The sequence below is a fragment of the Oncorhynchus mykiss genome, chromosome 8 (genome assembly GCF_013265735.2).
Source record: "Oncorhynchus mykiss isolate Arlee chromosome 8, USDA_OmykA_1.1, whole genome shotgun sequence".
Lineage (NCBI taxonomy): Eukaryota > Metazoa > Chordata > Actinopteri > Salmoniformes > Salmonidae > Oncorhynchus > Oncorhynchus mykiss.
In genome coordinates, this window is record NC_048572.1 from 27,458,410 (window position 1) to 27,475,997 (window position 17,588).

Sequence of the window (17,588 nt, forward strand, 5' to 3'; positions counted from 1 at the left end):
GCCTGCAGTAGCCCCGGGTCTGCCGTGCAGAAATATCAGCCCACTGAGAGAAGCACTAGATTGAACTTCACTCAACTTTCTAGAGCAGTGGTCATGTCGATCTCCAAGGCATTCCTAGTCGATCGCCAAACATTTCTATAAGATTACCGTGTTACATAGCAGGCATAAAAGAAAGCTACAGCAAAGTTGATACTGTGAGATTTCATTTTTCAAACCGCGACTAGAGAGAGACTGTCAATATAGCAAAGAGCTTCTGTTTTTATAAGTGAGTTCATGTTTAAGTTCTTACTCCGCACTGTCAACACTTTGTATTCAACACTTTTATTAACCATAAAATGCGCGTTCTTCCTATTTCCACTCAGCATTACAACAAGCACTGCATCAGTAATTAATTAGTTGGAAAGTGTTATCATTCATGGCTTGGGTCTTTTTTGTATCAAGGAATATTTCACTATTCTCATAGGTGTAAAAACATGAATTTGTACATTATGCCGAAATAATGCGGTGCGACTCGAGTTTCACCATCAGCTGAAAGACTGTCCCTTTTTTTGGTCAGTGTCAGTGGAGGAAAGGGAGAGCGGAGGGATGTTGAGAGGCGGACTCTGTCTGCTGCTCTCTCCCTCCGCTGAGACTGACCATCAAATGCAGGCACCATCAGCCCACTAATATATTTCAAATGTAAAGCTAATTATTTAAAACCTGTTACGGATGATGCGAATTCTCGCAACTTTTTGTTAAAAATCGCGCAACATTTCAACGTCCTGCTACTCATGCCAGGAATATAGTATATGCATATGATAAGTATGTGTGTATAGAAAACACTCTGACGTTTCTAAAACTAGTTAAATCATGTCTGTGGCTATAACAGAACGTGTTCAGGAGTAAAAATCCTAGGGAAAACTGTTCACCAAAAACACAAAAAAAATATTCATCCGCCAGTCTTTGAATTGTCTAAGGCGATAGAAAATAGATGAGGTTCCGTTTACAACGCCTACAGCTTCCATACGATGTCGCCAATACTGGCATTTCATTGCAAGTTTATCCTTGGTGGGATGACGTATAGGCACTTCCTGTCTTGGGGTGCACCCAGGAAATTATGAAAGTGAAAAAAATGGACGATGATTTCAAGACTTGCTGCTATCGAATACAGATCGCCCCGTGTTCAATTTTATCGATTATTAACGTTTATTAATACCTAAAGTTGGTTTACAAAAGTAGTTTGAAGTGATTTGTAAGTTTATAGGCAACTTTTTTAATTTTAAAAAGTGACATTGCGTCTTGTAAAGGTGAATTTTCCTTGGATCAGACGGCCTTCATAAATGGACATTTTGGGCATACTTTGACGGATTTAATCGGGAAATAGACCCAATTGTGATGTTTATGGGACATATAGGAGTGCCAACAAAGAAGCTCGTCAAAGGTAATGAATGTTTTTATATTTTATTTCTGCGTTTTGTGTAGCGCCGGCTACCGCTAAATCTTTTGTTTAGGTCTCGTTCAGGTATTTTGGGGGGTGCATGCTATCAGATAATAGCTTCTCATGCTTTCGCCGAAAAGCATTTTACAAATCTGACATGTTGGCTAGATTCACAACGAGTGTAGCTTTAATTGAGTATCTTGCGTGTGTGTTTTAATGAAAGTTTGAGTTTTATCGAGTACTATAGGTGGCGCTCTGAAATTTCCGCTGATTTGGTTCCTGTGCAGGAACCAACATCCGTAACAGGTTAATTAAACGTATCCTCACTCAGCTAAGCCTCACAAGTAATACAACAATGGATCTATTACCGGTGTGATCATATAGCCGTCCTCAAATTGAGGGGAAAAAAAATTGCCTGAACAACAATGCATTGGCAGGGCATTTCATGCAAAGCTAATATACGGTGATAATGTATTGACCCTAGGGCTAGCATGCACAACTTGGAATGAATGTAAAGTAAACTCAGATGAACAGTGGATAAGACTCGTGCTGAAACTCCTACCTACAGAATGCACACTGCAGATAAACACAACAACCTCGCCACACTCCTGTCCGAGTCGCGAAAACGAAAGAAAGAACAAGGCCAGTGAATCTCCCTTAGTGCCAGAAATATGGGGTGACCGTTTAATCATGGTAAACCAGCTCTGATGCTGCTGATGGTGATTAGTAGCCTACCAAACTTGTTATTTGTCTGGTACTCAGCAGTCTATTGACTCTCTAACTCTGACATCAATGCAAATGTATTCAAATCTAATCAAACACTTCATGAGAGTCCATAAGCTCATGTTGCTCAACATTTCTGTAGGCTATGCAATTGCGGGAGAAAACAGTGATGGCCACTAATAAAGAGAGGAGGATCCCATCAGCTTTCTATAGACTAGGCCTACTATATTTCTCAACTTTCCTAATATTAAACACATTTATATTTTCAACAGGAATATAGCTTACCTGGCTGGCATGAAAATAAAGCACGGTGAAAGTGTCCTATTCTCTAAGTGTGTAGATTACATATTTTTTCCACCGCCCCTGTTTTACAGTTGCGTGATAATGCTCTATTCTAAATCAAAACCAATTTCACACATATATTATTTACTATATGTTATGTCAAGATTAAATCAAGTCTGATGGGTGACAATGTTAGCCTATCACTTGTGAATTATATATTATTACTTTCTTATGCTGATGTCCATCCTTACATATTTTGAAAGAGGAGGTTATCATGATTAAAATGGTGTCCAATTTGAAAATCTAAATATACACACTGCGAGATATTTGGCAAAATAGACAGACATACCTATATTTCCCTATAGGAAACAGTGGGATGACCTCAGAGTTCCATGGGTCATTTTTTACCAGCAGCGTGGGCAGGTCTCATTGCCAACAATAGCAAAGCAGGCATTGTGGCGTAGAATAATAGGCTGGGAATAGAACGTTCGGAAGGCGAGTTGGTGCCACGGTGCTCAATAGAACTAATAGGAGCTGGCAGGGTGAAAAATGCCAAAATTAGGCCCGTTTTTTTTTTCGTGATTACTTCGAATATACGGCAAGCAGCTGGGACACAGGGTAATATTATGAAACTGGGCTTCACAGTGTATGCCATGAACTACTTCTTATCAGAAAAAAGCATTGTTAGGCAGAAATTTAACTATTAGAGGTGAACGGAACACCACGCCCTTTTCCTCTCTTTATCTGGGGCTCCACGCAAGATCTCACCCCGTGGGGTCAAAATGATCACAAGAACGGTGAGCAAAAATCCCAGAACCACACGGGGGGACCTAGTGAATGACCTGCAGAGAGCTGGGACCAAAGTAACAAAGCCTACCATCAGTAACGCACTACGCCGCCAGGGCTCAAATCCTGCAGTACCAGACGTGTCCCCCTGCTTAACTTCTTGCGACTAGCAAACCCGTATCCGGGAGCGTAATCATAGCCTCAAACGCATTAGCATAACGCAACTTTTCCTATTCATGAAAATTGCAAATGAAATAAATATATTCAAACTTTTGTTAACAGCACTGTCATCTCAGATTTTCAAAATATGCGTTACAGCCAACGCTAGACAAGCATTTGTGTAAGTTTAGCATGTCATAATGCTATGCTAGGCTCTGCTGGCAGCAGGCAACATTTTCACGAAAGTAAGAAAAGCAACCAAATTAAATCATTTACCTTTGAAGAACTTCAGATGCTTTCACTCAGGAGACTCCCAGTTAGATAGCAAAGGTCCCGTTTGTTCATCAGTTTTGGCTGAGAAATCGACCGAAAAATACTTCAACTATAACGCCAAACTTTTTTCAAAATTTGCTCCATAATATCCACAGAAACACGGCAAACGTTGTTTAGGATCCATCCTCAAGGTGTTTTTAACATATATATATATATATATATATATATATATATATATATATATATACGTCAAGGCAATTGTTTTCTCATAAGTGATTGGAAAAATGGCTACCTCAGTATTTTACGCAAGATTTTCTCCGGGAGACACCATGTGACCACTCGCCAAATATGGACCCTTACAGCCATTCTCCAATGGAAATGCCTAAAAAGACGTCACAATGCTGTAGACTGCTTGGGGAATGCGTGGAAAACGTAAGCTCATTCGTAGCTCATTCACAGCCATATAAAAGGAGTCATTGGCATGAGGCGGTTTCAAAAAAATGCAGCACTCCTTATTGGATTTTTATCTGGGTTTCGCCTGTAACATCAGTTCTGTGGCACTCACAGACAATATCTTTGCAGTTTTGGAAACGTCAGTGTTTTCTTTCCAAAGCTGTCAATTATATGCATAGTCAAGCATCTTTTTGTGACAAAATATCTTGTTTAAAACAGGAATGTTTTTCATCCAAAAATTAAAATATATCCAACTGGTTAAGCCAATACATGTCAATACAATACTGGCCTAGCCAGTCTCCAGATCTCTCTCAGCCTATTGCGGACAGGCTGAGCACCGATGGAGGGATTGTGCGTTCCTGGTGTTAATTTGGGCAGTTGTTGCCGTCCTGTACCTGTCCCGCAGTTGTGAGGTTCGGATGTACCGATCCTGTGCAGGTGTTGTTACACATGGTCTGCCACTGCGAGGACGATCATCTGTCCGTCCTGTCTCGCTGTAGCTCTGTCTTAGGCGTCTCACAGCAATTTATTGCCCTGGCCACATCTGCAGTCCTCATGCCTCCTTGCAGCATTCCTAAGGCACATTCACACAGATGAGCAGGGACCCTGGGCATCTTTCTTTTGGTGTTTTTCAGAGTCAGTAGAAAGGCCTCTTTTTTTTTTATTTTCATAACTGTGACCTTAATTGCCTACTGTCTGTAAACTGTTAGTGTCTTAACAACCATCCCACAGGTGCATGTTCATTAATTTTAAACCCTTTACAATGAAGATCTGTGAAGTTAATTCGTAAAAATCCAAATATCTTTGAAAGACAGGATCCTGAAAAGGGACGTTTCTTTTTTTTTTGCTGGGTTTAGTAGTTTTGTTTGGAACACAACCCTTCATTTCTGCTATCACACAATTACTGTTTACACAATCCATAAACAGTCCATTATATAATCGCAATCTGGGTCAGGTGGGAATGATTTTACTTTCCACACAAGTTATTTTTCAGTTTCGTCCTAAAAACCGATTGTGGTGGGGGGAAAAAAGTGATACATTTTTTGGTGCCATTTAGGCGAAATTGGAATTCTAAGCGTCACTACTGCCAACATGACTCTAGCTAAGTTTATGATATTCAATCTTAGTGTGAGGGTTTCATAAGGAAATTTAAAGAAACAGATTGTAATTTTGATGCACATAGAAAGGAAACATAGGTGCATGTGCCACTATGACATTTCTTCACAATATACAAAAAGGCTAATTTGGTTCATAACAACCCAGGGTATGATGACCTTTCATTTTGTAACTGTACGTCAAACATAGTGATCATAAATGTTGACGCTGTATATGACATGAGTTTTATGATATGGAATTGTGAAGTGCACATTTGGACTCGCAGGTGTTTGGCTTGCTTATATGACATCAAAGCGCCTCAACATCTCATATTTCAAAATACATTGAGTCCTCTTCATTTACAGCATTTCCCTGACTCGGACACATTTGCTAAAGTTGTCCAATTACCGGGAGGGATTGGGGTAATTCTTGTTGCGCATGGTGCTGTCAGAACGGCTGTCAGTCAAAACCCTTAGAGCGCTGTGAATCGTAGAGACCGAGCTCTGGCTTCATGTATGTACAGGATGTTACTCTACAGCCGCTACGTTCCAATTTAGGTGCCATTTTCAACACGTATACAGGTACGAGTGTAAAGGTTAACACTCAAAAGTATCATCAACATAGCAGGGTGCTTACCCACTTAGAGCCTAGAACAACGTAATTCAAGTAGTGAATATTCTTCCCACTTTGTGCCCTCACATGGCTACGTTGGGAAGACTCAATCGGGGCAGTCTGGGTAGATATGTATTTCGTTGTTTTCTGTAAGCAGGAAGTTGTCCAACTGTGTATGATGATGTCATGTAATATAGTTAATTTAGTTTATTAAGTCAAATCAGTTGTATTTGTCACATGCGCCAAATACAACAGGTGTAGTGAACCGCTGACTTACAAGCCCTTAACCAACAAAGCAGTTACAAAAAAAAAAAAAAAAGTTAAAGTATTTCCTAAACTGAAGTAACAAAAATAGAAAAATAACAAATTATTAGAGTAACAATAAAATAACAGGAACAATGCTATATACAGGGGCTACCTGTACAGCAACCAATATAAACCTTTGTGATTCTCACTTTTATTCATCCCCTGAAAAATAATGAATGAATCAAACTGAATAAACTCTCTCTCTTTCTCTGCTCCCTTTTCTTTCCAGTGTTTCGGTTCTGATCTTCAACACCACCTCGCACTGCTTCGTCTTGGTCAAGCAGTTCCGCCCAGGTAATACCCCCTTTTTGCTCTAATCATCTTTCATCCACAAGGACAGTTTTTTTTTCTTGTAAGGACTGTAAATTCACATCCCTTTCCATATATTTTTTATTAGACAGTGAAGAGGGACAGGAAAGTGCAGGAAAGTAAGGCAGAGAAAGTGTGCTAGAAGGGCGTGGGTCTGATTCGAACCCACCACAACCTTGCTTTATCCCTGTGGGGAAACCCTGCTATTGTCACATTCCAAGCTTCTTACCCAACACCTGTGTATTATGCTGAACTCCCACTTGAGCGTGTCAAGTGCAACAATATGCCCCCTGCCACGTGGCCTGGGATCTGTCTGGCACTGTCGAGGCTTGTCTACTACTGTGAAAAATGCTGATGGACTCTCTCCACCCGGCTGGTGCACCGCCCCATCAAGGCTTTAAAAGCCATTAGTCATCCCATGGCACGCGGCCCTGTTCCATTGCATCAGCTAACGCCTACCTTCATCTCCCACCACCCCTGTGTTATTCACCAGGGTTGGGGTCGATTTCTTTGTGAATTTAAATGGAATTGTAATGGAATTTAACCCAACCCTGGTGTGGACCGATGAGTGGGGAAAACAGGCGCTTAATTATATATTATTTTCGGCTGCTTGTGGTAGGCTGTGGAGCATTCGCCATATTATGTAGAAGGATTGCGTGCTTACATGTATCCCGTCCTCTTAGATCTTCAAACCCTGAATCATTTGTGTCAAAGGGTAGGGGAATGGGGCCCATATCTCACCCGCTTAACTGATTCTAGGGAAGGTTGCTAAAGCCATGGGGAGAGCCCATCAGTAATGTCTTTGGTGCATGTTACAATGGGGTGAGGTGCAGATGCAGATCTCATCCGTCTTACATTTGATGTATTATAAGCGGAGCAGTGCACACACACACGCATGGAGGACACTCTGACAGCGCTCCAGAGTTCCTCTGTGGAGATGGGAGTAACTTCCAGTAGGACAACACTCTCTGCAGCACTCCACCAATCATGCCTTTATGGTAGATTGGCCAGACAGAAGCCACTTCTCAATAAAATGCACATGACAAACCACTTAGTTTGCCAAAAGGCACCTAAAGGACTCTGATCATGAGAAACAAGATTCTCCTGCCAAGATTGAACTCTTTGGCCTGAATGCCAAGTGTCACATCTGGAGGAAACTAGGCACCTCTCATCATCTGGCCAATACCATCCCTACGGTGAAGCATGGTGGTGACAGCATCATGCTGGGGGATGTTTTTCAGCGGCAGGGACTGGGAGACTAGTCAGGATCAAGGAAAGATGAACAGAGCAAAGTAAAAAGAGATCCTTGATGAAAACCTGCTCAGGACCTCAGACTGGGGCGAAGGTTCACCTTCCAACAGGACAAGAACCCTAAGCACACAGACAAGACAACGCAGGATTGGCTTTGGGACAAGACAACGCAGGATTGGCTTCGGGACAAGTCTCTGCATGTCCTTGAGTGGCCAGCCAGAGCCCAGACTTAAATCCGTTCGAACATCTCTGGAGAGACCTGAAAATAGCTGTGCAGCGACACTCCCCATCCAACCTGACAGAGCTTGAGAGGATCTTCTGAGAAGAATGGGAGTAACTCCCCAAATGTAGGTGTGCCAAGCTTGTAGCATCGTACCCAAGAAGAGTCGAGGCTGTAATCGTGCTTCAATAAAGTACTGAGTAAAGAGTATGAATACTTATGTAAATGTGCTATTTTAGTTATTTATATTTTAGAAATTTGCACATTTCAAAAAATCAGTTTTTGCTTTGTCATTATGGGGTATTGTGTGTAAATTGAAAAAAAAAACAACATTTAATCAATTTTAGAATAAGGCTGTAATGTAACAAGAAGTGATGGGTTCTGAATGCTTTCCGAATGCACTGTATGTATAGATTGCATTTTAATACTGCTACAGTGCCGTATTCTTGATTTTATTTTTACATTTGAATTGCTTGACATTTGACTGCATTGTTAGGAGCTTGCAACGTAAGCATTTTGCTGCACTGTCATAACACATGCTAAACTGTGTACGCGATCAGTGGACTTTGATTTTATTTTATCTTCCAGTTTAATTTCATACAAACACACCTCGTGTCTGCACTCTATGAAAAAAAAGCATTGGATGCATTTGTTTACTCCAGCTCACCTCCAAACACAATGCTTCCTTGTGTAATAGTGCGCAAAATGCCCCCGTTACTATGCGAGGCAGGCAATGTCCTTTGTTCGCCGCTAAGGCGCTGGGGACAGTGCGCTCCACAGAATGGAAGGAAGGCCTTGCATTGAATGTCTGTGTGTCCCAAATGACAACCTATTCCCTGTATTGTGCACTACTTAGGGCTCTGGTCAAAGTAGTGCACTATGAAGGGAATAGGGTGACATTTGGGATGTAGTCAGTTACTTTTTTCCCATTGCTTGAGGAACAATGTGTCTAAAAAGGTCAGCCTTTGTTTGAAGGCCATTGTGAGGCGACAAAATCACTCACAGGCGTTTTTGGTCGAAAGCTGAGTTGTTTGACTAAAGTAAATGTGTCACCCTATTTTTATCACACTCTTATTACGTTTTTTCCTTCCACCAGTAAAGTTTTTTTTAATGAGTTTAGAGGTTATGCTTTTCATGATTTTATAGGCGTAGGATTTTACTAGACATGCAGTTCACAGAAACAAAGTTTCAGACAATTATTATATCTCAATTGTGGCCTATTTGAAGGATTAAAACCTAGACTTTGATATGAACTGCGTACTATCACACTCAATTGTCGAAGTGAAAGGAACGATACATCACTGAGAAAAAGGTATATAGGCCTCCAAGTCGATGTCACTATACTGTAACATCTGTTGCTATCTAGCTCAACCCCTCTCACTCTCTCCACCCACTCTCCCTCTCTCCTCCTGCAGCTGTGTACATGTGCGAGTGGGAGAGGACCAAGCCCAAGGCACCTGACTCTAGCGAGCAGGTGGCGGAGGAGAAAGAGGGGGCTGCGGTTGGGGGCGGGGAGACGCCCCCAGGCTCAGTGGGGATGACCTATGAGCTTTGCGCTGGCCTGGTGGACAAGGCTGACCTGTCGCTGGAAGAGATCGCCAGGCAGGAGGTACTGGAGGAGTGTGGCTACGACGTTCCAGTCGCCAAGCTGCGGAGGATCACCTCATACAGGTTAATTTTCCCCTAGTTACAGGTCTAGGATCAGTTTCCACTCCCCTAATCTTAAACTTAAACTTCTTAGGGATCAAATCCCGTTAACAGGATCGATTTGACAACATTCGGTAAAATGGCAGAGCGCCAAATTCAAATTAATTATTATAAATATTTCACTTTCATACAATCACAAGTGCAATACACCAAATTAAAGCTTTACTTGTTAATCCAGCCACGTGTCAGATTTCAAAAAGGCTTTACGGCGAAAGCAAACCATGCTATTATCTGAGGACAGCACCCCATCAAATAAACACAGACAAAAATATTTCATCCCGCCAGGCTTGACACAAAACTTAGAAATAACGATATAATTCATGCCTTTGAAGAGCTTCTTCTGTTGGTACTCCAATATGTCCCATAAACATCACAAATGGTCCTTTTGTTAGATTAATTCTGTCGTTATATCTCCAAAATTTCCATTTATTTGGCGCGTTTGATCCAGAAAAACACTGGTTCCAACTAGCGCAACATGACTACAAAATATCTACGTTACCTGTAATCGTTGTCCAAACATCTCAAACAACTTTCCTAATACAACTTTAGATACTTTTTTACTTAAATCTATCAAATTTAAGACGGGATAAACTGCATTCGATAGCGGATAAAAACAAAGTAGAGCGAGCTTTCAGGTCGCGCACCCAACCACAACAGTACACTAGACTCGACCCTCGTTCTGAACAGCCCTACTTCTTCATTACACAAAGGAAAAAGATCAACCCATTTCTAACGACTGTTGACATCCAGTGAAAGCGATAGGAACTACAAGCAAGTCACTTAGAAATCTAGATCCACATAGAAAACCTATTGAAAAGACTGTCACCTCAAAAAAAACATTTCCTGGATGGTTTGTCCTCGGGGTATCGCCTGCCAAATAACTTCTGTTATACTCAGACATCATTCAGAGTGTTTTCTATCCAAATCTACTAATAATATGCATATCCTAGCTTCTGGCCCTGAGTAGCAGGCAGTTTACTTTGGGCACGCTTTTCATCCGGAGGTGAAAATACCACCCCCTAGCCTAGAGAGGTTAACCGTTAGTGAGGAAAATGCAAAACTGAGCCAAGATCAGCGTCTAGGGCCGTGTTCATCCTATACGGCTCAACACACCCATTGCTTCATACAGGCGCATACAAGCACACACATATGCATACTAGCATGCACATATATACATTGTGCGGCTATGCAACATACAGTTGTAGTCGGAAGTTTACATACACTTAGGTTGGTGTCATTTAAATCTCGTTTTTCAACCACTTCACAAATTTCTTGTTAACAAATAATAGTTTTGGCAAGTCGGTTAGGACATCTACTTTGTGCATGACACAAGTCATTTTCCTAACAATTGTTTACAGATTATTTCACTTATAATTCACTGTATCACAATTCCTGTGGGTCAGAAGTTTACAATACACTAAGTTGACTGTGCCTTTAAACAGCTTGGAAAATTACAGAAAATGATGTAATGGCTTTAGAAATTTGATAGGCTAATGGACATCATTTGAGTCAATTGGAGGTGTATCTATGGATGTATTTCAAGGCCTGCCTTCAAACTCAGTACTTCTTTGCTTGACATCATGGGAAAATCAAAAGAAATCAGCCAAGACCTCAGACAAAAATTGTAGACCTCCACAAGTCTGGTTCATCCTTGGGAGCAATTTCCAAATGCCTGAAGGTACCACATTCATCTGTACAAACAATAGTACGCATGTATAAACACCATGGGACCACGTAGCCATCATACTGCCCAGGAAGGAGATGCGTTCTGTCTCCTAGAGATGAACGTACTTTTGTACGAAAAAGTGCAAATCAATCCCAGAACAACTGCAAAGGACCTTGTGAAGATGCTGGAGGAAACGGGTACATAAGTATCTATATCCACAGTAAAACGAGTCCTATATCGACATAACCTGAAAGGCCGCTCAGCAAGGAAGAAGCCACTGCTCCAAAACCACCATAAAAAAGCCAGACTCCGGTTACAACTGCACACGGGGACAATTATATACTTTTTGGAGAAATGTTCTCTGGTCTGATGAAACAAAAATAGAACTGTTTGGCCATAATGACCATCGTTATGATTGGAGGAAAAAGAGGGAGGCTTACAAGCCAAAGAACACCATCCCAACCGTGAAGCATGGGGGTGGCATCATCATGTTGTGGGGGTGCTTTGCTGCAGGAGGGACTGGTGCACTTCACAAAATAGATGGCATCATAAGTAAGGGCAAAATTCACCCAACTTATTATGGGAAGCTACAAATGTTTAATTTTGTTATAATAAGGTTGGTTGCAACTGGAGAATTGGTGTGGAAATCTGTTGCGGCTCACTCAAGTCGACTACAAAACCCGCAAAGCTCTCTATGGGCTGGCTGGCTAGCTAACTAGCTAGCTAGCTAGATAAGGAGCTAGAAAACATAGCTACACACAATAATGCCAAAGTCAATATCATCATGTGAAGTAGCTAGTTAGCTGTACAACCACCTAAACAAACTGCACTATCAATTTAGGAGTCTACAATCTTGTCATGTTCAACCTGCAGATTGTGTGCTTCAGAGTTGAGTCTGACATTTGCAACGGCACCATGCATTTTACACCCTGCTGAAGACAGACAAATAGGAGAAATGTGGTAGACCCTCTGTTAAATTACACATTTCGCGAGGTAGAAATATTGCAAAAATATGATCAATGGTTCATTCGAGAGCCGACAACCTCCTGCGTTATGACATTGTCCAGAAATCTGACATGTACAGTATGATAGTAGTTTTCGCAATCTAAAAGTAATCTTCCTATTAACTTCCAGTATAGTGAGAGTGGCTTCATCACAATGCTATGTCAGACCGGTTGTAGTTCTGCCTGCGTGAACGGCAAGAGCTCAATTAAACATGAATTGACCCCGGGAATCTATAGAACATTTCTCAGAGATGCCCAAAAATTATATAACATTCAAAATCTTTATTTTACGTGAGCGAAGGCACCCCTTCTGATATGACCAAAGGATCCTCAGTAACCCTTTACATTCGTGCGAATTGGCCTATGAAAAATGCATACGCATGGTAGCAATTGAAAAGGAACAGTTTGGTGATGGAAAAGTTATTAGACCAAAGTTGAGGACACTGCTGTTCACCTGACTTAAGACTGAATCCATTGCACTTTAGATCTTATGTGCATTTTATATTCTGTACTTTTCACTCTATTTGTTGATAACGAAATCTGAAAATACTCTTGATACATTCAGTAACATGATAAGATTATTCCTGAAAAATGTATAGTAGATGCAACATAAGACCAATAACTAACTGATGCCTCCAATTGGCCACACACCTCTCCAAAGTGTGCACAGTTCCTTTTATGATTTCAACTATAACATACTTTTTTGAGCATTCCTAACTGTGCTGCTGAGGGACTAGAGCAAGCACACTTGTAGTTGTTTTGGTTGAAACACAGCCCTCTATCCCCGCCATCACACCATTACTGTCAGGTGGGCATAATTTGAAAGCTTGTTCTTTTGCCAACATGACTAGCTCAGTAATACAATGCCATCATAGTGTTTGGCTTTCACGGGGCAATTCAGAGAAACAGATTGTAATTTTGATGCAAGTAGAAAGGAGTCATGCATGCATTCAGGTGTTCCGTGGCAAATTTTCTTCACAATAGACAAATATGTGACTAACCGAGAAGCTCAATCTTGGGTAAGGGCGCATTCACACCGGCGACGCAGTCGCATGCAGAGCTGGCGGAGGAGTATGTGCTATGTGTAATTTGATGCAGAGTTTGATGTGCGTTTAGCGCAATCTCATGCAAGCAAGACCCTACCCCTTCACCATTCCAACACACCTTTCCATTTAAGTACATTGAGTTGGCGCTGTCATTTTACTCTGCGTTGCTTGTTGTGAACGGTGCGTTCACTGGCGCCACCCCGGCTTAAGCACCTCGATCCAATCAACTGAGCCATGGGGTGAGGAACCTTGGTCAGCTGGTAACACTCTTTGCTCCATGCATGTGTGGCTCGCCTCTGGAGACAATGTTCAATCCCTGTGTGCTCCCTTCGGACTGTCTCTCCTCTCCCATCTCCCACTTAGTTTCACATTTATCTGTCAATAAAGCACTTAAAATACGTAAGGAGAGTGACTCTTCACCACCCCCCCACAAAAAAAAAAAACAGAACGACAGGAACCTTGGTGTTCACATCGAGTTTAAAGGAAAGACCAGCTTTCTCCTTGATACAGTCGTATGAAAAGGTTTGGGCACCCCTGACAATTTCTATGATTTCCATTTATAAATAATTGGGTGTTTGGATCAGCAATTTCATTTTGATCTATCAAATAACTGATGGGACACAGTAATATTTCAGTAGTGAAATTTGTTTTTTTGGATTAACAGAAAATGTATGCATCATATGCATCAAAACAAAATTAGACAGGTGCATAAATTTGGGCACCCCAATAGAAAAATCGCATCAATATTTAGTAGAGCCTCCTTTTGCTAAAATAACAGCCTCTAGACACTTCCCATAGTCTCAGAGTGTCTGGATTCTGGATGAAGGTATGTTGGACCATTTCTCCTTACAAAACATCTCCAGTTCAGTTAGGTTTGATGGTTGCCGAGCATGGACAAGCCCGCTTCAAATCATCCCACAGATTTTCAATGATATTCAGGTCTGGGGACTGGGATGGGCCATTCCAGAACATTGTACTTGTTCCTCTGCATAAATGCCCGGGTAGATTTTGAGCAGTGTTTTGGGTCGTTGTCTTGTTGAAATATTCAGCCCTGGCGTAACTTCAACTTTGTGACTGATTCTTCAACATTATTCCCAAGAATCTGCTGATATTGAGTGGAATCCATGCAACCCTCAACTTGAACAAGATTCCCAGTAATGGCACTGGCCACACAGCCCCACAGCATGATGGAACCCCCACCAAATTTTACTGTGGGTAGAAAGTGTTTTTCTTGGAACGCTGTGTTCTTTTGCCACCATGCATAACGTCCATTGTTATGACCAAATAACTCAGTCTTTGTTTCATCAGTCCACAGCACCTTATTCCAAAATGAAGCTGGCGTGTCCAAATGTGCATTTGCATACCTCAAGTGACTCTGTTTGTGGTGTGTGTGCAGAAAAAGCTTATTCCGCATCACTCTCCCATACAGCTTCTCCTTGTGCAAAGTGCGCTGAATTGTTGAACGATGCACAGTGACACCATCTGCAGCAAGATGGTGTTGTAGGTCTTTGGAGGTGGTCTGTGGACTGTTTTTGGACCGTTCACACCATCCTTCGCCTTTGCCTCTCCGATATTTTACTTGGCCTGCCACTTCTGGCCTTAACAAGAACTGTGCCTGTGGTCTTCCATTTCCTCATTATGTTCCTCACAGTGGACACTGATAGCTTAATTCTCAGCGATGGCTTTTTGTAGCCTTCCTCTAATCCATAATGTTGAACAATTTTGTTTTCAGGTCATTTGAGAGTTGTTTTGAGGCCCCCATGTTGCCACTTTTCAGAGGAGATTCAAAGAGAATAACAACTTGCAATTGGCCAACTTAAATACTTTTTCTCATGATTGGATGCACTTGTATTTGAAGTCCAAGGCTTAATGAGCTCACCAAACCAATTGTGTGTTCCAATTAATCAGTGCTAAGTAGTTACAGGTATTCAAATCAACAGAATGACAAGGGTGCCCACATTTTTGCATAGCCTATTTTTCACATCTGATTTAATTTCATACAACTTAATATTGCTACACTAAAAATCTTTGTCTGGACAATACCCCAGTACTCAGCTTTTATTAGAAAATGAATGGCATGCCACTGTGATCATTTTCTGTGACAACAGAGTAAATTATTATGCAGCCTCAGAGGGGTGCCCAAACTTTTTCATACGACTGTATTTGCATGAGCATTTGCTTGCATTTCCCTGTCCACCCACGAACCTACGGCAACATAACTTGCTGAAGTCGTATCTGCATCTGTAACATAGCTATTCTGCGTCAATGACAATGATGTTCGTTTACACTTTTATCTCCTTCCACTTCGCCGTTGTTTATCGCGGTACAAGTGGTGACTTGCTCTATGTTGACTCATTTAAAGGAGCAGTCCAGTGAAATGTGATTTTGCTGTTTTTGTATGATTTTTCTACACTGAGGTTGAAATTAACAATGAAATTGTGAAAATTATGAGAATACCCTTTTAGTGTAAGCTTTAATTGTAGTTTTTTCCCTGGAATTTCAGCCCCTTCAGGTGGGATGGAGTTTTTGGCCCACAGCAGGACAACACAATCTGATCTGATTATTCTGAGCAATGACCAGTCATCTTTTATTTGCATATTTGTCCTCTTACTTTGAAAGGGTACACATGGTACTCTCTAGAGCAGGGGTCAATTCCAGTCCTCGAGGGCCTGATGTCACAGTTTGGCCCAGCTAATACACCTGACTCCAATAATCACCTAATCATGATCTTCAATGCAATTTGATTAATCAGCTGTATTTGCTAGGGATGGAGTAAGTGTGACACCAATCAGGCCCTCGTAGTTTCTCAGTCCTGCTCTAGAGTCTAGACCAGGGGTATTCAACTCTTACCCTACGAGGTCTGGAGCCTGCTGGTTTTTTAAATCTACCTGATAATTAATTGCACCCACCCAGTGTACCCTGTGGAACTGGCTTCATGGTCCAGAGTTGAGTTTGAGGGGTCTAGATGATCCTGTCTGCCAATCAGGGCTGTGTATGTAAGTGTATAAAAATGTGTATCAACACGCCCAAATCAAATTCTATTTGTCACATGCGCCGAATACAACGAGTGTAGACCTTACAGTGAAATGCTTACTTACAAGCCCTTAACGAACAATGCAGTTTAAGAAAAATATCAACAAAAAAGTAACAAGTAACGATCAGACTGAGCATTATAATTGCAACAGGAGGCCCAGGGAAAAATGATAACTATATTTGGAGTTATTTTCATTAAGTACACACAGTGCTCTATTAGACATACGGTGAGGATTTTAAAAATACAATTAAAAAGACTGCATTGATCCTTAATACATGTTTTATTTGTAGTGCGCTTTTCATTAACACAGACATTTACAACACACTGTACATTAGCACCAACCTTTAACCAGCTATTTGACCTTAACTGCATGTTTGAGCCATCACCAGCTTGTTCATAAAGTGATATAAAGCTTAGTTTATAAAAAAACAATCCACTCAGTTGTATTGTTTGTATGGTAGTGTTGTAGTTTCATTTATTCATGTAGGTAAGACTAACAGGAAGAGGAGATGGTATCCAGGGCCTTTTGGAGTACCAACTATCCATCCATCAAACAATTACAAATGACGGTCTGTTCTCTGACACTGTAGAACACTGCAGTGGAAAACATACGTAACCGCACCTCCCCCCCTCCCTACCCATGTTCCCTCCACTTCCGTTCTTCTAACATGCCTTTTGATTTGACCCCACCAGCTCCGCCACTTGTTGTGGTGTGTTTATCGGCATTGTTATGTGTAGGTTTCTTCCCGTCTTATTAGATGGGTATCGTCTTAACCCCCATGGCTAACCCCATGGCCCCCTATGAGGGAGTGCCATGACAAAAGTACTTAGCTTGAAACACTGTGCTCTGGGTGCTTCCGTGGTGACAGGCGCCCACAGGCCCCAGCCCGATTGGGTTCACGACTGGCTAACAATGGATGTTTGAATTCTTCCATAGTGGCAAAACAAGAGCCAGACAAACGAATGGTGTCTGTGTGTGACGTCTCAGCCGTAAGCTGGGACAATTGGTTCCAGAGTAGTAAAATTAACATTGTAACACTTCTTTTTGTAACACTGCTTTAATAAATATTTTACACATTTTATTTTATTCCAAGGATGTGATTTTTCTTGCTATGGTGAAACCATTCTCTGTTTAAGTGTTATGAAGATTGAATTACCCCTAAACCAGTATAATATTTTTTCCTGTGCCATCCTGATCACATTCAGGTTGAATGTTTGTCAAGGTTAAAAGGGTTCAATGGTCTG

The 17,588-nt window shown here is 41.4% G+C and overlaps 1 protein-coding gene across 1 annotated transcript in view; it reads left to right on the plus strand.

Moving 5' to 3' along the window:
• The window catches only part of nudt14 (nudix (nucleoside diphosphate linked moiety X)-type motif 14), a 91,971-nt gene that overhangs the window by 66,693 nt on the left and 7,690 nt on the right, over positions 1 to 17,588 (plus strand). Inside the window, exons 3-4 of the mRNA XM_036985210.1 lie at positions 6,336 to 6,400; positions 9,302 to 9,557. Of these exons, the coding sequence (XP_036841105.1) occupies positions 6,336 to 6,400; positions 9,302 to 9,557 (321 nt within the window). The remainder of the gene's footprint in view (positions 1 to 6,335; positions 6,401 to 9,301; positions 9,558 to 17,588) is intronic.